At 43.4% G+C, this 21,960-nt stretch overlaps 1 protein-coding gene across 1 annotated transcript; it reads left to right on the forward strand.

Moving 5' to 3' along the window:
• The first annotated feature begins 7,760 nt into the window (after window positions 1–7,760).
• irs2b (insulin receptor substrate 2b) lies at window positions 7,761–21,667 on the forward strand. Its single transcript, XM_074659052.1, has 2 exons — window positions 7,761–11,450; window positions 19,156–21,667. The coding sequence occupies exons 1-2, from the start codon at window positions 8,081–8,083 to the stop codon at window positions 19,158–19,160; spliced, it is 3,375 nt and encodes a 1,124-aa protein (XP_074515153.1). The 5' UTR covers window positions 7,761–8,080; the 3' UTR covers window positions 19,161–21,667.
• The last annotated feature ends 293 nt before the right edge of the window (window positions 21,668–21,960 follow it).

Below are 21,960 nucleotides of genomic sequence, written 5' to 3' on the forward strand. Positions count from 1 at the left end.
AATATTGTAGAATGAACTTGTCTTAACTGATGTCTGTTTTACTTAAAATTATCATGTAACCTGTTCTTTATTACTTTATGTCCCGTAGTGTATTTATTATGCTTTTGTTTGCTGTTGTTTTACTGTCTTTTAATGTATATTATTGTTCTTCAGTATCTTGCTATGTTGTACACCTTTTATAATTAAAGGTGCAGTGTGTAGGATCTGGCGGCATCTAGAGGTGAGGTTGCAACCCGAAGCTTTGCTAAGCGTGTAGTAGGGAGGCCGACGTGAAAATGCGCGTGGCACTATCTAGAGCCAGTGTTTGGTTTGTCCGTTCTGGGCTACTGTTGAAACATGGTGGCCGGCTCCATAAAGAGGACCCACTCCCTATGTAGATATAAACGGCTCATTCTAAGGTAACAAAAACACAACAATTCGTACTCTCAGGTGATTATACACCAAAAGAAAACATACTTGTTAACATTATATTCCAGCCCCTAAATGTTACATACTGTTCCTTTAAATTACAAATATTTATGTATTCTTGAAAGTGACAATGTCAATGGGGTTTACCCTATGAAGTCAAGGTTACATTCCAGTGCTCTTTTGTTTTGCTGTGTGTTTTGTTGTTTGTTAATCTGTGGTAGACATTCAGCTGAGGTGAAACGCTGGGATGTAGAGGGGAAACAAGGACAAGCCAGACGCAGTACACTCGAGAATGTGGTTCTTCAAAGGGACTTGCAGCTACATTGTTCATATTCACCTCATTTACCCTCCACTGGCATCATTTTGGTTTGTTTATCAGTACCAGATGCTCAAAAGCAAAAAACAGTGATGACTACTATTGCATTTACTTAGACAGAGAACAAGAGAAAGACAGAGTGTGTGTATGTGTGTGTGTGTGTTTTGGAGAAGGGAATGAATATTAGATCAGTGGGTCAGTTGAGGTGAAGTCACAGCAAAAATCAATGCATGCTTAAACTACACACACACACAAGCAAGATTGGGGCACTTCCTACACACTCCTACTTAGATCAGTTCTAATTTAGAAACAGTAGATGCCACCCACCTCCCTTTAATCTTCCTTCCCCTGCCGTACGGACTGTGTGATTAACTCCGAGGAAAAAACGTCTACACATTGATTATCAACTATGCTGCAGTGGACAAAAATACAACTATCACTGCCATGTTCCAAACATTGCCTATATTTCTCCCTATAATCAGTATACTGGTTATAAACTGTAAGTCATTCTGTTTGAACATAGACATATTCATATTTCATGGACTCTTTCTGTCAGTCATATTACTCCTGTCCTGACCAAGGCAGAGAGGGGGCTCATGTATCATTGTCATTTATATCAAACCACGTGACTCCAGCCAACACGTAATTATGACAAATGACTGATGGAGCCTGAATATTATATGCATTCATATCTGTTTAATCAAAGCTAAAGAGAGCTAAGATTTCCGATGGCAGGCTGCTGCTATATCTCTCTGTGTGGCCAGGAGAGTAATTTGTAGGGACGGGTGGAAGGATGTGCTCATGAATAAATATGTTGCCTGTGTATGTCTTCAGCCGACATAAACATATTATCATTGGTTTCTCTTCTGGTCAAATGAGCGCGCTATATGTCTGCGTCCGCCTGATATGTCTCCCTGTCCCTTCTAATGAGCATATCAAATAAATATCTGTCTCAGTGACCTGTGAAATGAGAATACCCAAGTCATTTTGAGTGTCTGTACAACAAATTATTAAAAAAGAGGTGGACACATTATGAGCAGATGAGGCAGGGATAACCGTAAAGAGTGACATTTCCAAAGTGCAGAAAGGTCTGGAGTAAAACAGCTCCACAGTTCTTCATCAAACATGCACAACTATTATTACACGATGTAGGCAGGGCACTGAATACAACATAGCAAGCACCATAATTGACTTTCTTGTACCATTCTACACAACTGTGCGCTCCCTGTGTGTCCAATTTGCAAATTAATCAAAAATAGATTATGTCCATTCCAATGAGTTGGTTAACTGAAGTAATCAAAACTGTAATCACTGGTGCTGTGGCTCAATACAGGCGCGTGCAGTCATGTCCAATAACACAAAGATCTCCATCAGCACACGCTGTCTTTCCTCCAGGTCAGCCCGCCTTCTGATCAATCAGCACAAAAATTAACTAGAAGAGAATTTTCAATTTCGCGTTTGCTGTATTGATTAGAGAATTGAGTCAATTATGGGTGACAACATGAGATTGAACGGAGCAATCCATATTGTACGTGCTCCAGAGCACAGAAAACAGCCTCCGTTATCATTACCTGGTTACAATGTTAAGAAATTACAGGGTGAGATGTTAAAATGTTCACAGAAAAAATAAATAGTTTAAATGGTTATCTGTAGTGCTTCCTCCCATATGTCACTTGTTATTATATATCCAGCCGTGTTTCCCGCATTGTGCAGTTTTAACGCTTGTGTTTTGCTGCCATCAGCTATACTTTCTTATTCTTTGGGGTCCCACAGAGCCTAAGCTGTATGTGTTGAAATATTAATAATAACTGCAAAACTTGTTTTCTTTTCTCCTGACCCCATTAAAACCCAATATTAGTACTGACCCTTTCCTTTGCCATAAACTCAGCTTGCATTTGGTGAAAGTAACAACATATAAAAATGACCATAAGCCATTGTTATTACTACAAATAAATTGTGTATAAACAAAAAATATTAATTTTATTTGCCAAAATCTACTCAAATAAAGAAATGTGCAGTACATTACAGTGATGTTACTTGATGTTACTTTGGGTCACTTAGAACCCAGTAACTCCCTGTTAGAAATCACATTATTAACAAACTGTTATAAAACTCCAATAACAGATATCCTAACAGACTAATCTTGGATTTGGGAGGGATGCAATCATAGATACTGAACATACAAATTTCCATTGTATTTAACAGTGTTTTACAGCTGGGGTCTCTGTATCTGTAGCAGACTTCTGAAACATGTCATCAGTCAAACATTGTGTTTATATGCAATTCTTATAAAATTAGTAATAGCAATGAAGCATCAAGCTACGTATGTTGTTTGAGCTATTAAAGAGGACATTAGGGGTGACTGAATAAGTTGCCATTGCAACAAAGGTTGAGTAGTCTCTGACACAACAGTCCTAAAAATTAAAATAACACAAAATATCCCCTGCTCAGGACAATAAATAACAGGATGACATTCAGATCCAAAACATCAAAACAACACTGCCACAACAATATGAATGAGACACCCCAAGGCTTGGCCTATAATCTGTTTTGCCTATGACAAAAGAGATGAGGCAGAGGTTGGGTGAAGAGTGTCTGGGATGTTTGGATGCCAACAATACATGTTTGTGCTGTTCATTTGATGGGTCCTTATGTGGCAGTATGACAGAGCCTAATCTTTACCCCTTGTCCTTAATCTTATCTCATCAAATCGGCTATTCTAATCTGCTTTATGAAAGCTCATGAAACTAATCGTTGCACGCGGTGACAGTGCAGTGGCTGAATGAGACATTATGTGCTTGTGACTCAGCAAATGGGGCAACCGAGGCTGTTTATACTTGAAGGCCAGTCGTAAGAGCCTGAATGAGATTAAGTCTTCAAAGCTACAGGCTACTGAGTGAATTAAGACAATCTATTATACTTTGCTTGTTTAACTCTATGTGATTGTTTGCTCACTTTTTAAATTCTAGCATTAACTTCACTTGCACTAGAGAAGGAAATAAATCTAGAGAGTAAGAAGGAGAGGACGCACCCCTATCCTTTGCCTAAATAAATAAGTCTGTAAAGACCTAATGGGTTCATACCAGGAGACGATGAGAGGGCCCATTTAAAGCCTTGTAAATCAGCTTCAGCTGGCCGTTTAATTAACTTGTAAATTAATGCACCATGCTGTGTAAATTGGAGGGTGATAAATATTCATGTAGTTACCTAAGAAAAGGGCAAGGACGTATCACAGACGCAACCAGATTGGGTTTGCAAGCAGCACAGTTTACGGCCCACCTTATTTTAAAGACCGCTGATTTGCATTTCTTAAGCTTCATGGTTATGCAAAAAGAAAGAGTCACTCCTTTCTACCCCGGCATTTACTTCACACTACCCCCACCCGTTCTCTTTATCTTCCCAGTTTCAAGTCACGGCTTCCTACAGTTTCAGTCTATTTGTCATTTATGAGAGGCTTAACCAACTGTAGATACTGCATCACATTTACATACAGTCATTCGGCAGCAGTTGTTTGTTATCAGACAGTGTGAAAGTTCAGATCCAAGCCTACGTCTGTCATGTAGGAAACCTAATATCAACAGACAGGGAACCCTCCTCATCCTCCAGGGAGATATCTGAGCCTAGGAGGTTTAGGAAGCCAGCTGTGCTGCTACATCTATTTATATCAATATGCCTTCATAGCACTTTAGGCAAGGCTGAGAGGTAAACACATTCGCTCAAAATAATGAAAAGAAAACAACTGCAAAGAAGCACAAAATCTACTCATCACTGCCCGTTGACCGAATCTAAAAGGTTATTTGAGGGATGGATCACAAAAGGTCGTTGCCTGATTTGATTCTTTTCTCATGGTGGCAGTATGGTGAAATCATTGCTTCTGGTGGCATAATTGACCTGCACAGGGCCTGGTAATTGACCTTGCCGCTGAGGACAGGGTGGTTAGGTGCTGAGCCAGCACTGTGGGGGTATGTGTGTGTGTGTGAGTGGGATGGGGGGTAGTTTTCAACATGTTATCATCATGGAACACGCGACTATTAATAAGCGGCACCGCAGTGATATGTCTGATTATTGACAGATAATGTGCCCTGAGTGGCAATGTAGATTAATCCCCATTTAATTGCATATTCAGTTTGATTTCTATATGGCTGCATCCGTTTACTACATTTTGACCTGCATATCTTACTGTCAGGACTCACTCTATAGGCCTGTTTTCCCTCTGTTGGGCAGGATGAGGTGAATCTCATTCTTCTCAGGAAGTAAAAGCCTATTGCATTAGAAAAACTGACTTTCATAGTAAGAGGTAAAGTTGAGGATTTTTATATGATGTGGAAACCTTTCATACATTTTATGAACGGCCTGACTGTAGATCCCTGTGATCGGATAAGGATTGGTTTTACCACCGTCACTCCAAGGTAGCTTGTAATTTGTATCATTGCTGGAGCAGGATGATTGTGAATAGGGAGGTAGAATAGGATGATGACTGAATTGTGCACTGATTTTTTTTTAATTGATTATATGTATATGTGTTTTTGTATGTGTAAATACTGCATGTGCGTATATGTGTATGTATGTATATATGTATACGGTATATATATGTATATATAAATACATTTTATTTAATTTTATTGTTTTAAATTGTATTTAATTTACTTGTGTATATTCTTTTTACTTATATATCTATTTTTTGTATATATGTTTTTCCTGTATCTATACTGGCTTATTTTATATTAATATTAGGTTTATTAAGTTTCTTTGTAACGAGAATGTTATTATTGTACTGTAAACAATTGCTGTTAATTTACAGCAGGATTTCAACAGTATTAACCTGTTATTGCTAAAAACAGTGCTTTACTGTTAATACAAAAGAAAATCTGTTAAATTACGCTCATAGGCCGTTTTTTAACTGAACAATAATGCAATCTTAAAAAACAGCACTTTACTGCTGATCAACTGTCTAAAGTATCATCAGTAACAGTTTCATGCAGTATTTTTTTTTAATTCTGGGACCTGATCTGCTCATGTGAGGCTTGTACATTGTACATGATTGTAAAATCAGTGAATTCGCTTTATTGTTCTTCACTCACATGTTGTTATGGTTTGCATTATGTGCTTGTAGCCAGCTATAGACACACATTTTGGGAAAAGTGTCAACAAGTCTATTATAGCCTTTTTCCTAACAAGTGCCTTTAATTGTATTTAGTGTGACTATTCCTGTCTGTAACCTGCTAAGTCTATTCATCTAGGCAAAAAATAATGTTTATTAAAATGTATGTAAAAAATACAACCTAAATAGTGCATTGAAACAAATCTGTAAGATAATGTAAACGACAGGTGAAAAACAGCTATATAATGTATCTTTAAACAGTAAATTAACTGTAAAATACTGTAAATGTCAGCGACAGTATAATAATGTTAATTTTACAGTAACATAAAGGCAACCCTGCTGCCAGTTCTTTACTGTTATTTTACTGGGTGTGGGGACGTTTGTGAATGTTTGTTCTGTTGTTTCAAAATGAACAAAAAAAACCAATAAATATAATATTTGAAGTAAAAGTCTATTGGCTGTCAGGCACACACTCTCATCACCACGGTACCCAGCTGGCTCCAGCATTTCATCATTGCGCACGGTACCAGCATTGACGCATCAAGATCAGGAGGATTTTTTTTACGTCATCATGATTTTTTTTTTTTAATATAACCTTATATGGGTCATTCCTCTGTTTCGCTGACAGGGGGAAGACTATTTCGTGTAGATTAAGCTATATTGTAACTGTAAATAGTGTGAGCATATGTTGTCATCCTGAATTATCACACACTGTTTATCGATGGGGAGACAAATAACACAGATAAAGCAGTCGGAAGTGGATTATATGTGAGCAGCTATCCAGGGAGCTCCAGGAAAACAGGAATAACGTGGGCGACATTGTTACGCAATGAAGCACACTGCTCTATATCAGCTCTTCACCGTACTATAGTTGTTTATCATGAACACTTTGATGCTTTCTCTGCAGACTGGAAAGGAAAGAGAGGTTGGAAAATCCTGTGTGATTGTATTTTGGCTGGGAGACGCACAGGGAATGTTAAATTCCTCTCCACAGAGCTGCAGTCTCGACCAGGTGATGTTGTTTACCAGCTGGAGAGGCTGCCTCTACAGACATGGTGAAATATGGTCAAGGGGTTGTGGAAAAACATCATAAGAGGAGGCTATAAGGGAATAAAACAATAACAGTGTAAGAATTAAGGGAAAATAAACAAATCAATCAAATAAAAAAAACACTTTAAAAAGCTATACAAAAAAGATATTTTTGGGAGGTATATGGATGAGGAAGAGTTGTGTTAAGGGTTGTGTGTTAAGTGTTGGTTGATATCTACTTTTTAACTCCGGATGGATATGTGGGTTGTAAATAAACTTGGGATGCTGTTCATATATTTAATTTGGGATGTAAATAAATCTGGGATAGTTTATATATTATATTATATTACCATTCTATGATATATGAGTTATTAGAGGAGAAGTGAGAAAGGGGTAGGGAAATATAAGTTTTACTTCTACCTACTCCTTTTCGGACACTATTACTCTTGTTTTGTTTGTTATTATTTTGTATCTGTTTTTATTTATTTTATGTTCGAAATAAAGTCTTAAACTGTATTACAGATTCAGGGTCCAGATAAAAGACATACAAAACGCACAATAAAAAGAATATACATTTGCTCCTTCTGTGAATACCAAAATATACTCAGGTTACTATTTATTCTATTATGTTTTTAATCCACCTCAACTCCCATGACGCAAAATGTGGGCTTTCTTTTTGGTCAGGAACATCTCGTTTGGTATATTTAGATTTACCAGAAAAATCTCCACAGTAGTCAAATGTTGGATCACAGGACCAGAGCTGCTATAAATAAAGACTGACTGACTATAGCTCAAATGAGTCGGAAGAGGGCAGAGTGATAGTAGGAGGGCTTTTTCCTTCTCGCTCTCTCTCTCTCTCCGTCTCTCTCTCTCTCCAGCATTCATCTCGTTTCCACCAATGAGCCCAATGAGCCGAGCGCACTGAACCGCCCACTCTGTCGGTGTGTGTATTTTTTCTCCTCCTTTTCCGTCCTCTTTTTCTTTTTTCTTTTTTTTTTTACACACACAAGAGCTGAATGTGTAGATCGTCACATGTTGTTTCACCCTCCTCTCCTCAGTCCGGACACTAGCAGCAGCAGACATGTGTTATTTACCGCTCAGCTGTGGAAGAAGACGAACGCTCTGGGAATAAAAGAGGAGGATTAGAATATAAAAAGAAGCGCGTCGTTTTTCTTCAGCAACAACTCAAAGGAAAAGGAAAAGCATTGTGTCTGATAGCAGCGAGAATGGCGAGTCCGCCAAACACCGGAGATCCGCCGCTACTACCCGGTAATACTACCAACAACACTATCAAGAAATGCGGCTATCTGAAGAAGCAGAAACACGGACACAAGCGCTTCTTCGTGTTGAAAGAGCCGAGCGAAGGTTTCGCTGCGCGGCTGGAGTACTACGAGAGCGAGAAGAAATGGAGAAACAAATCCACCGCGAAGAGAGTTATTCCTCTGGACTGCTGCCTCAATATCAACAAGAGAGCCGACGCGAAACACAAATATCTCATCGCTCTTTACACCAAGGATGAGTATTTCGCGGTGGCGGCTGAGAACGAGCCGGAGCAGGAGAGCTGGTACCGGCTGCTGACGGATCTCATGGCGGAGGGGAGAGTCTACGACGGATCCGCCTCCAGCTCTGCGTCCTCTCTGGTCGGCTTCGACGAGGCGAGCTACGGGGTGATAACGCCGGTGTCTCTTGTCTACAAGGAGGTCTGGCAGGTCAACCTGAAATCCAAAGGTTTGGGACAAAGCAGGAATCTAACCGGAGTGTACAGACTGTGTCTCTCCGGCCGGACGATCAGCTTCGTGAAGCTGAACTCAGAGGCTGCATCGGTAACGTTACAGCTGATGAACATCCGGAGGTGCGGTCATTCAGACAGCTTCTTCTTCATCGAGGTGGGTCGATCCGCAACCACTGGTCCTGGGGAGTTCTGGATGCAGGCTGATGACTCCGTTGTGGCTCAAAACATCCACGAAACCATCCTGGAGGCGATGAAAGCCATGAAGGAGCTGTCGGAGTTCCGTCCTCGCAGCAAAAGCCAGTCATCTGGTACCAACCCCATCTCTGTGCCCACAAGGAGGAACCTGCACAATCTGCCCCCAAGCCAGACAGGGCTTACCCGGAGGTCTCGCACCGACAGCATGGCTATGACCTCTCCTGTGAGCAAGTTCTCCTCCTGTCGAATACGCACAGCCAGTGAGGGTGATGGCACCATGGCTCGCCCCATGTCAGTGACTGGTAGCCCCCTCAGCCCAGGGGTCCACAGGACCCTCCTGACCAGATCTCACACCATTTCAATGCGCCCCTGTCGGACATTTGAGTCTTCTTCCCTCCAGCACAGTAAGTCCATGTCCATGCCCCTGTCTCCATCCCCACCCGTCACCACCCCTAGCTCAGGGAGTATGTCATCCTGCCCAGACAGTGGTGCTCCTCGTCCCTCCAGCTGCAGTGCCTCCTTCTCCGGCTCCCCCAGCGATGCTGGTTTTATATCGTGTGAGGAGTATGGATCTAGCCCTGCGGATGCCCGGGACCTGAGGCTAGGGCTTACCCTCCGTAGCAACACTCCTGAGTCCCTCAAAGCGGACACTCCCCCGTCCCGGGATGGCAGTGAGCTCGAGGGCTACATGGTGATGGAGCGGCAGAACGGTTACCGGCGTTTACCGGAGCTGGACAAGGCTTATCGGAAGCGCACATACTCCCTCACTACCCCCCGCCAGCAGAGGGGTCCCCCACAAGTATCTTCAGCCTCCCTGGATGAGTACACTCTTATGAGGGCCTCGTATAGCAATGGAAGCCATTGTTTTCGTAGGTGTCACACTGCCTCCCCTAAAGGGATCTATCCGGAGGATTACAGGGATGTTCAGATCACCATTAGCGGTCTCAAAGGTGACAGCGGCTATATGCCCATGATGCCAGGTATGGCATCCCAGACGCCAGGGTCCAAGCACGACCCCTACATGCCCATGAGCCCCATGTGTGTTTCTGCTCCAAAGCAGATCATCAACCCCCGTTCACACTCTACAACGGGGCTGGCCCCGCACACAGACTCCCCTGGGAGTGTTTCTCTGGAGGACAGCGGCTACATGCGGATGTGGTGCGGAACCAAGATGTCAGTAGACAGCACTGATGGAAAGCTCACCAATGGAGAGTACCTGAACATGTCTCCTGTTGACCCCCTGGTGTCTCTCACACCCCCAGAATACATCCTCAGTCCTCCGGGGGGAGATCCCCACCCCCTGCAGCTTCACAGACAGCCTTATTCTCACAGCTCTCTACCACGCTCCCTTAAAGGCCAGTTGCAGCGCAACGGGTCCACGGACAAAGACCAGTATGTGGTGATGAGTTTACAGAGACAGCGGATAGAAGAGGAGTCCAACTATTGTCCTGTCTCTCCAGGAAACTCTGTGGCCAGCAGCTCTCCTAGGGCCCCGAGCGTCCCTTCCTCTGCCCCATCTCCTCTCAGAGTGGCTCGGGTAGATGGAGGTCTGGTACACCGGAGTAGGGTGTGTCGGCCCACCCGCCTGGCCCTGGAATCCCTCAGAACACTACCATGTATGAGCGAACACCCGCTTCCCTCAGAGCCACGCAGCCCTGGAGAGTACATCAACATAGACTATAGTAGGGCAACTCGCGACCTGCTGGCATCCTCAGCGTCAGAGAGCTCTGAGACCTCTGTGAGTTTAAAGTGTGCAGAGAGGGGATCCCTGCCACTCTCAGACTATGCTAATGTTGACGTCAGCTCCACGGGTCACCTCGGCTCACACCAACCCGGGGGTTCCCCCCCTGCAGGGTGCCTAAACAACACGCCTGAAGTCTTGACTTGCCCTAGTCTGGTGAACGCCCAGCAGAACATGCAGGGAGGCGAGAAGGGAGAAGAGAAAAAAAGCATAGAGAAACCGGCCGAGGAGAGGGGGATGGTAGAGGAGTATCCCCTCCAACAGCAGGTGAGCCTGGTGTGTCAGCCTGCTCCAGTCAAGGATGACTACACTGAGATGACTTTCAGTCCTCCTGCCCCTCTACCTGCTCTCTGCACCACTGATGACACCCTCCTCCCCACCAGCCCCACTGCCTGTGTCCAGAGACTCAGCCTTGATAGCAGCATTGTAGATGGCGTGGCCCCTGCGCCAGTGGACCCTTTTCTCCTAGGGGGGCCTTCGTTATCTGTCACCCTCTTGGATCCACACATGGGGGCCAAAGTGATTCGGGCCGACCCTCAGGGGCGCCGGCGGCACAGTTCTGAGACCTTCTCCTCCACCACCACCGTCACACCAGTGTGCCCATCCTTTGCCCATGACACCAAACGGCACAGCTCTGCCTCTGTGGAGAATGTATCCCACGCCGTCTGCAGCTCTGAGGGCTCCGACGAGGACTACGGCAGCAACAGCCCCATGTGCAGGGAGATGTCAGCCGGTTATCAAAACGGACTCAACTACATTGCCTTAAACCTGATGGAGGGAAACCTCGGAGGATGCAGGTTAGGGGGCTGCGATGGACTCCTGAGGTTCAAGACGACCACCGCCTGTGGCTGCAAAGGGGGCATGAATGGTTTCAACACGAGCCCCTACGCCAGCATGGGATTCAAGGAGACTGCTGCTGCTGTGAAAGGTGAGTGTTTTCATATTCTGCCACACACACTCATTCATTCAGTAGGCTTTCATTCATGAAGGGAGTGGTGTCACGGCTTGGGAGTAGGATAGAGATCCGCCTCAGGGCTACTGTATACTCTGCAGAGATAGGCCACTCTTTGCTAAGCAGCACTTCTGAGCTCATTTGCATTCCAAAGTTGAGAATACTAATTATATTTTAAAGGACATGCTGTAAACAGACAGCTTCATTTCTGTGTCTACAGTTTGTCCCGTGTGACTATGGATTTAACCCACTGACTAGTTAAAAACCAACATACAGTGTTTGTTATTTGTCTGGATATCTAGGCTTTAGGTTACACACGTTTCACATTGGCCTAAATATCACACTACTACCTTGTAGTTTCTCTGCTGTTCAAATTAGAAGTAAAGCCACTGACCAATAACAAATAACAACCTATAGTGTTATGTAATGAAATGTCAGTCTGTTTTACATTGACAGTGGTTACATACCAACACATACTGTGTGTTAGAGCAGCAGTCTGCAGTTAGGCTATGGGAGTAAAGTTGTTTTGAACATTGCTGTTGGGTGTAGGCTGCAATGTTTAGATAGGATTAGTCACCTACTCGTCACACCCATGACACATCGACAAATCGCAAGGCTGTTCGATGCCGAGGAGTGAGGAGGGCTGTTTACTCGGTCTCAGATCTGCTTCAGACTGAGATATTAGAGCAGACACACTGGGAAACAAGGCTGTTTCCTTCCAAATAAAAGTATAGAAATAAAAAAGTAAAATCAGTGAACTGGCAAAAGTGCATCCACATTGTTTGGAGCATGTTTCCCTTTGCACTCCTCTCCTCAAAGGGAAACAGCAACTGAATTTCAATTCAGGATTCACTTGATTTAAAATCATTTTAATTTGCAACCATTTTATTTTGAAAGCTATGGCCGGACTTGTTATATTCTGTTGTGGCTTGCTTGATGCTGCTGTTGTGTGTTTGTGTGAATGGTCTCCACTCAGTGACGCAGTTTTATTCCACGTCAGTATTTTCAAAAAACATCCAGTCTGATCCAGTGACGCATGCAGCACTGCACATGATGCGCACATGGAAGTAGCTGGGACAGGACAAAAAAACACATCTTTATTTCCCATTTTACAATAGTGTTTTGTAGCTGTTATAAAGCTGGTATGTGTGTGAGTAAGGCATGAAATCCTTATGACTAAGTGTCTCTGTGGGAAGGAACAAGTTGCCATCATAATATTACCTTTCACCTCATTTTGTTCACCGTTGCATCAGCGGCTTTTCATGCATCTCTAAATGGCAGGGATAGATGACCTCGCAGGGGCATGTCAGAAGTTGCTGTTGTTTGACAAAGAAAGTACACAGTGTCGGGGATCATCGTGAGTCAGGAGGCAGTGTTCCTGATGGTGAAATACAAGAGTTTAATTGCTGTTTGTGGTTTCACAACCAAGTTGTCTCTCTTTGTCTCCGTCTCTGCCGGCTCTCATGCTGCGAGCGCAGCCAGCGTGGGGCTTGGTGCAAGTCATCGGGTTCCCCAGAAAAACAAGTGAGTCAGTTGTTTATCAATTATCAGGTACTGGGTTTCAGGACTGGAATGCGGGCAGTGTGCAAAGGTTGCTGGGAGAGGTGAATGCTCACTTGTGTTTCTAACCTGGTGGGATGGACTCAGAGGGAGGGTTGGAGGATTCTTTTTACTGTGAGCAACTTCACAAACACCCTAATGAAACAGTTCGACACAGGACGGGGGCACTTTATGTTTTGTGTGAACTAGGGGTGTAAGAAAATATCGCTACACATGAGTATCTCGAAACTGAATCAATTCTCAAGCGCTGTATCGATTTTTAAAGGTCCTATATTATGCTAATTTTCAGGTTCATACTATTACTTATACTTGTAGTTGACGTTTCTACTAGAACATGTTACCATGCTGTAATGTTCTAAAAAAACTTATTTTCCTCATATAGTCTGAATATTCCTGTATTTACCCTCTGTCTGAAACGCTCCGTTTTAGCACATTTCAATAGAATGGCAAGGGAATTGCATTGTGAGGCAACAGCTCGGGTCCCTGTTTACTTCCTGTCAGCTGATGTCATTCACATACACTGCAACTGGAAATAAACTGGGACACATTTAGAATGTTTACATTTAAAACTGTGTCAAGGGTCTAAATATTGTATATTTGTGACATCACAAAGTTACAGGAATCCTGGATTTAGTGTTCCCATACTTTCACAGTAGTCATATAGCACTTAAACCTGCTATATGATAAAAAAAAAGACAAGAAAATCTCACTTTTACAATATTGGACCTTTTAATTAACCGTTTAAAAATCTGTCTGCCCACCAGATGACCCGGCCGCTATTCTGTCTTTCGGGGGTTGTAGCGGGCTCAGTTTTAAAGCTAGAGTGAAGATACTGGCATCATATGAAACTATAAAACCTAAAGAATCCATTGGTGTCATCATGATACGTATTGTATCGCCAGATTCTGGCCAATACTCAGCCCCTAGTATGAACCCATATGACTTTTACTATGTACACGCACATACTTGTGAACCTCCCGCTTATTGTCCAATCATTGTGTCCTGGTACTTTTGTGTTTCAGAGGACAGGGCCCAAATATTGAATTTTTGTAACCACAGTAGAAACGTTTGTCCAAGGTCACGAGAGCAGGGGGGGAGAAAAGAGGGAGATGGAGGAACAATGGTGAAGGATGGACGACTTGTTTTGTTTTTCATGTACAACAAAATAGACAATTGAGCTGCTGGGACAGAGAGAGAGAGTGAGGGGGGAGGAATGGAGGAGTAACAAGGAAAGGAAGAAAAGAATCTTAGAAAGAGATAGAGATCAGTGTCATTCCGGTAAGAGTTGGCCTTTTTCTACTGTATCGTGGTTACATAAGCCCTTCCTAACAAACAAACATCCTTGTACATAATAGTGAATGACTTGGCTCTCTGATCAGGGATGTGACCAGCGTGGCAAGTCATTCATACTCTTATCAAAACACAAAAACTCCTCTGTTGCTTGTGTGTGAGAGGAAAAGGAAGGCATGACTGTTTACTACAAGATGACAGGCTTTACCACATTCTCCTGTTATCACTGAGTGAACTAGTTTGCATTCCGCACGGTACATCAATTTGAAACGGGCAGATCAGGAAATCAAATCACCTGTCCTCATTTGACATCTGGAGTTACTGGGGAGGAGACGGAGACGGAGGGGCCTCCATATACAGAGGTTTTCATGTGAGGAATCCGTTAGTCCAGCGAGAGGCTACACTGTTGTTGTTTGGGTTTTGGCCCTGACATGACGTGCAGGGAGAGGGGAGGCGATGGGCCAGAGGAGAGGGCTGTTTAGCTTTCAGTGCACGCCTTCTGGCCCTGTCGACAATGTCAGTTTCTTGACCTTTGAACCAGCTCTGTGTGTGTGAGAGACTCTGAGTGGGGGGAGGGATATATTGCCATAGGGACATTTCCAGAAATCCACACACCTCCATCACCGTGGCGAAAACAAACCCTGGAGGTGTGTGCACGCTACTATTTTTACAACTTCTTACTCCCATTCTTTGGCTGACCTAATCTTACCTCTCCTTTTTAGAGTAAATCTCTCTCGCCACATCTCTTTTCTTCTTTAAAGCTGCTTTATACCCGTCACCTCCTTTTCCCACTTCTGTCCTCGTCTATCTTATGTTTCTCTCTCTGGCTAAAAGCACGGGTGCAGACAGGGGAGAAGAGTGACTCACACTCTCCATGCCTTTTCATTTGTGAGCTCAGACTGCCCCACCACCACCGAAACACACTCATTTTCACTTCTGTCTGTGTGTCTTCCTCTCCTGTGTGCGTACATATACTACATGCAGCCATCGGCAGATGGCGGAGGGGTGGGGGGGTCAGGGGTTTTGCACCTGCCCTGCCAAGCAGTGCTCACTGGTTATCTGGCCCTTCAGAGGAGAGTGACAATACGCTAATGACTGGCCGCCATCTGCCGCAACAACAACAGGGAGAAGGTGGGGGGTGTGGCGAGGCAGTTTCAAGAAGCCATACACCAACCCAAAACCCTCCCCCCTCCTCCTCCTCCTCCTCTTCCTCCTCTCCTCCCCCGTTTCTCCCCCGCTTCTCTCCAGGCATTGGTTTCTGTTTTTCAGAAATCATGTGACTACACACACACACACACACACACACACACACCTTCTCCACACCGGTGCGTTTGAGCCTTGTGTTTTTCCTGTTGTTATCTGACCTCAGTGGACTGTCTCTGATTGGCTTTTCACACCAGAGGCCATAGAGGATTGTCTAACGATGCATTAAACAATTAGCTAATCATATCTGATCAGAGCCACTAACAAGACTCTCACTCCTTTCTGCTCGGTTTATCTCACACCGCTGACAACAATAATAACACACAACTAATAGCCAACTGGTTTGGAGGACTGATTTGAAACTTCTACAGCTGAAACGATTAATGGATTAGCCCATTGACATAGAATTAACCGGCAGCTATTTTGAAAACAGATTTATCGTTTCATTCGCAAAAATTCCAAACTTTCTCCACCTTGACGAATCTGAGGATATGTTGCTTGTTGTTGGCTTATATTATTGAATCAAGAGCTGGCTGCTAAACAATAACCTTTTAAATGCAAGAGGGAACTGAATTAATACGCACATATCCCCATATACAGTACATATGCTTGTACATAATAGGTTATATTTGTGTAGCCTATTTCAAGCCTAGAACATTTAACTCCGCCAACAATGCCTCTACTCGATTATTTGATTACACATGCTTTATTTTGAGGAACATACAGTCTTTGTCCTCACCTGTCCGGTACACCCCTCCCCTACAGGCACACACACACACACACACAAACACACAAACACACACACAGCGCTCCTGGCCGTCTGATACATAACTCTTTGAGTAAAGTAGGGCGGGATGTTCCAGCGCTAGATAAAAAAAAAAAAAATCATCCTACCGTATCCTCAATTTAGCTTGGAGGTAAGAAGGATTACATTCACTTCAGGATTAGACATTGTTGAGTAGCTTGTTTTGTCTAGAGGATGAAGAAGAGATAGTGTGTGTGACATGCCATATAGTACTCACACACAACAGTTTACTGGCTTCTGGCTGATTAGAAGTTTTTCATTCATAAATAGTCCAGCACATCATAAGAAGATTCTCTATCTCTCTGGACTTTGATACGGTATTAATGCTTCTCCATTGAGGTGTATGAAGCAGAGGATTAGCTCTCAGCTGTGAGGATTTGTTGCTTTTCTTGGTCATGTGTGATAGTAAATTGAAAATCTTTTGGTTTTACACTGTTGGTCAGATTAAACGAAACATTTTAATTCACCATTTTTGGCTCTGGGAAAACTGGCTTCTTTCACAATTTCTGACATTTTATAAAATAAATGTTTAATCCAGAAAAAATAATCAGTTGTCAGTTGCAACCCTTCATTCTTTAGTAGTTTTTTTTATTATTGAAAAGCCACACAATCATTGCAAAACGATATAAAAACTGGATATGGTCGAAGAAAATGATTCCATGCGTTATCTGGAATAAATGTAACAATGAGTCAGCAGTGTCAACAGTGGTTGTTTTTGTTTTGTTGGTCAGGCATAGGTGTGGGAGGTCAGAGGTGAAGAGTCAGTCAGTCAGTGTTTGTTTGGTGGAGCACTGCTGTAGATCAGGGAGGAGCCGGCAGGGCAGGAATGTAAACAGAGCACATCTGAGCCTGCTGCTGATGTGGAGGAAGAAACCTGCCCCCGACTTCACTTTTGTTGTTTGCAGAAGCTCATTTTTAGCGTACCTAACAGTTGATGATCCTCTTCCCTAGAAGCTCATTCATTTAGCTCTGCAGCAGCACAGAGCGGGCGATGCATCAACAGACACGGGGACATGTTTACTCTGCTTCTGAAGCACCGGAGAGGACGCTGCTAATACATGCCTGTGTGTGTATGTCCTAGTCCTGAATGGAGCACGGCTAAATTTAGCCTGTGAGAACTAAATAAATAATGAACAGAGCTTGAATGTGTGTGTTGGTTGGGAAAGGGGGCACAGACGTGGGACGTCAGGAGGGGTGGAGGGGTGTCTATGTGCTCGAAAAAGAGGAGGGGTAGGAGCCATCGGGTTCATTTCCCCCGCTGGACCACTGTTCCCTTCTCTCAATCCCCCCCCTCCGAATGGCCCTCCCCACCCACACTTTTCTCCAATCAGCATGTGTTTGAATAGCAGCGTGTGTCCCCATACGCCACACTGTCCTATTGCACTCATACAATAATAATGTTTTTTAGTGCTTATGACTACACCTGGTTGCTAGTCTGAGCCGTTAGTGATTCACTTCTCCTTCCCGGCAGATCTCAGTCATTCTCACCCAAGTGTCTGCCTCTACAAGCTGCTGCCTGGCCCAGCCCCTCCACACACACAGATTGTTATGGACCGTCGGTCCCATGACCTCACTGCATTCCCGTTCCTCTCTGTCAGGTTGATTCTGTTACTGTGGTTTTTCCACCACTTCCAACCCCTGTGTTTCTATTTTCTTCTGTCTCTGACACCCGTGGCAATGGGGAGGCAGAGCTTAAGCCAGCACAGGTGGCCTCAGGAGGGAAATCAATTATTTGATCTTTCAAATTAACTCTACATTTTTGCATTTTTCCGACATCCGTGACAATCTGTGGAAAATTGCGTCAGCCTAGTGTTGTTTCTCCTCTGTGATGTTTTGGTCATCAATATGTTGTTGTGGCAAGCTTGAGGTTTGACATGAGCCTCTGATTTTCCTTTACAGCGTGGACGTATAGGCCGGAGACAGAGAACAGGCGTGTATGTGTGTGTGTTTATGGTGGGAGTAGTTGAGGAGGGGGTAATAGTGAATGAACGGTTTGTTTTAGAGAGTGACGATCACATCCAGCTTTGTGAAAACAGCTCTTGTTCGTGGCTGGGGAAGAGGGAGAGGAGACGGCGAGTGAGGGAAGAAATGCAGCCGCGTAGAGGGGCTTTGTGTGTGTTTGTGTGTGTGTGTGTGTGTGTGTGTGCTTGTGTGTGTGTCAGCCAAGACTTCCGCTCCCATTTGATAGCTCTGCATGCAAATGAAACCTCACAAACAAGTACACCGGGGCAAGGGTCGGCACAGCTTTCCACTGGGAGAAAAGTGACACTCTGAAGAGCTGAGGGTTTTATAGTATGTGAAAATACACAGTTGTAGTGTGTGTGTGTGTGTGTGTGTGTACGTGTGTGTGTGGGGGGGGGAGTGAACCTGGCATTTTTTTTTGTTTATTTGACTTCAGTAGGTATGCAATCAGGAATACCTGGGTGTGTGTTTGTCGGCGTCTCGGAGTGTTGTTGCTGTCTCTTTTTGCCGTCATTGGAGACTGCCCTGTGTCAGCTGCACAGTGCTAAATGCCACTCTGTTTTTCCCTTGACGTGAAAACACCTGCCACTTCAGTGACTACCAGCTGAGGAATACACACACGCACACACACAAACACACACACACACAAAGGCAGGCCACTCGAAGAGCACTTTTTCCTTACTTGGTAACAGACTGGGGGTATCCGTTTGAACTCCATGTCGTCCTCTATTGCTCCATCCAATGTAATAAATCATATATACTGTATGTAAACACACTCTTAAATCAAGTTTCTGAAGGGAGTATTGACCAACTTCATGTCTGTATATCACATGACACGTTTTTTTCTTCTTCTTCTTTCAGAATGAAGGCTGATGGGTCACCCCCCCCTCTCTCCTCCCTTCTTCTCCTGTGAACGTCGGATTTCACTGCAGCCAAGTGACGAGGTCGCCACAGCGACAGCTGGACCATGCGCTGCAGTCGATGTCCTTTGACCTCTTTGCCGCCTTCGAGGGTCACGGGGACGGCCATCGCCATGGCAACACGGACACTTGACCCTTGCCCCAAATCTTCCCTCCGCTTTTCTCGGCACCAAAACATTCAGGCGCCATCGCTGCTGCTGCTGCTGCTGTACTAGATTACTTAAAGAAATAACAAGAATTTTAAACGGACTATTAACTCTAACTAAAGCTAGGTAACTATTTATCTCTGTGCATAGGCCTGCAAAATTATTCTGCAGTGTATTGTTATTTTGCTTTTTATTATTATTATTATTATTGCCATTCATACACTTTCAACTGGTCTTCTTATCTGCCAGATACTCTCACCTGAAAACCTGTGAACCAAACCTGGAGAGCATAGTGTGCACACACACACACATACACGCAAAAAAAACCTTTCATGCATACAGATTACATATATTTATTTATTTATTTATCATGTATGTATGCATTTAATGAAATGTGTGTGTGTGAATTTGTATACAGATTGTACTGCAAAAAGAGGTGGCATTTATGAACATATTTAAAAATCAAAGTTAACATTTTGCTCAAAAACGAAAAAACCCTACCTCAGCAAAACCAGGTTGGTACCAATTCACACAGTAGAAATATATATATAAGATATTTATTTTCCGAGGTGAATGTTTTTTAAAAATCACCAATCCAAAGCCTTACTCTAGCCGTCAGCCCCCCCCCCCCCCCCGTCTGATGGACCTTTTTTTTAAAGTTTGGACCTATAAACACGCAGTATATCAAAGATTAAACCCCTCATCTTCTAGACTGAATGTTCATCATGAGAGACAGCCTCTCTGAGATTAAGTTCCTTTTCTCCCCACCTTACATTTATGACAAGATTATGTATTAAAGATCCAGAGTAATATATTTATGAATATGCCTGAGATAGAGGATTCATACACTAACAGAATACCCAGAGGACTTTAGAGGAATGCCTGATCATTGCATTGCATAACATATGCATGCAGGTTTCACGCATCCAAACGTTGCAGCATGAACCGGGTCCAACTGGACCTGACCACCAGATCTGTGGCCTGTCTGAGCACCAAGTCTCAGCACCTTTTATACACTTTATCTACTCAGCCACTGTTCACCTGTGATAACCTGCAGGAAGTTATGACCTGTCAGGAAAAGGGACGGGGACATGAATGTTTGAAGTTATTTATACAAAGTAACTGGACAGCTCAGAATCTTACATTTTCTCACCCGATTGCCTCATTGCGGAGCTCCGTCGCACCGCACGGTTGGCCGACGGTTGGCCGACGGTTGGCCGACGGTTGCAGGCAGTGCTGGGCAATGTGGCAAAATGCATGACACAGTCTGACTGGCTGTTCAATGAGCTGCTCGATAGCTCCACTTTGAGCTGAGAGGAGAGCCAGGCGGGACGCGACGCCGGAGCCTAATGCATGGTCTTGCACTTACAAACTTTCTAGATTGTAACACAAGACACATTGAATGTAGTACATGCTGTGTTCCGAGCTCGGGAACACACACAACCCGACAAACACCCCCGGCAACTGCAACAACAACAACATGCGGAGGTACTGAATCGAAACTATGACGCAGATACAAACCTCTCTTTATTTATCTGAATTCACTGGTACTTTACCGTTGCCTATATACTGTAAATAGTGCGGCGTTACAGAGAATTACATTTAAGCAAACGCTGAGAAACTTTGAGAGATGTTAAGTTAAATAACTTATGTTGTTTGTACTGTACATAGTTTGTGTTTGAGTGAACTTTCTGATACGACAAACGCACTAATTAAGTTATATGCTAACCAGAATGGTTTGGCTTTGATTTCTTTTTTAACTGTCATGGGGTAGTCTTGTGAAATGGATGCCACTATGAGGACATTTTCTAATGCTGTAATTCTGAAAAAAAAAAAAAAGATTTTAAGAGAAATCATTAATACTTGACATGATTAATTCTTGTAGGTACAACACAAATGGCATATATGCAATATTTACACTTTTAAAAAAATTAGTTTACAAAGACGTACCAAATGTATAAATACTGTTAATAATGTTTGTTAAACCTTAAAATCAGATTTTTTGCTGTTTGTACATTTTTTTCTCCTCCAAATTTGAAATGAAAACTTTTTTTGTGTTTTGCTAATCGAGCCTCTTGGTGTTTTGAGCAGTGTTTTGCATTCGGATAATGTTTCAAGTTTTTATTCAGCATCTAAAAGGTTACGGTTACGATATGGGCTTATCCTTGCTGTGTCTTTCATTGTAAATATTTCACATCTTGCATATTGTGATGCTACTAAGAGATGATAATTTAAACTTAGTTCATTGCTTTAGATTGTATTGATTCTTTATAGACACATGCAATAAAAATGATGTTATTTAAGAAAGCTTTTCGCCTCTCTTATTTCAATTATCCTCCCTCTCTCTCTCTCTCTCTCCTCCCCGTCACATCACAAACAAGCACTGGCTTTTCATCTTTTCATTTGAATAGGCACTCGCCAGAGCAGATGTTTCAATTCAGTTTCCTGCCTCTTTCATTAAGAAAACCCTCATTAGGAAAGAGAGGACATATCTTGATTCTCTTTCATTCCCCATGTCCCTCCTTGTTTTTAAAGCCTTGCTCCCTATTGAGAAAGTGCATTAAGAATTGGGTGTAGGCCTAACCCAGCGCTGCCTCCAG

This window comes from Sebastes fasciatus, chromosome 14 (assembly GCF_043250625.1).
Source record: "Sebastes fasciatus isolate fSebFas1 chromosome 14, fSebFas1.pri, whole genome shotgun sequence".
Lineage (NCBI taxonomy): Eukaryota > Metazoa > Chordata > Actinopteri > Perciformes > Sebastidae > Sebastes > Sebastes fasciatus.

Coding starts and splice junctions, on each gene's coding strand:
- irs2b (XM_074659052.1), top strand. CDS start 8,081: ATGGCGAGTCCGCCAAACACCGGAGATCCGCCGCTACTACCCGGTAAT.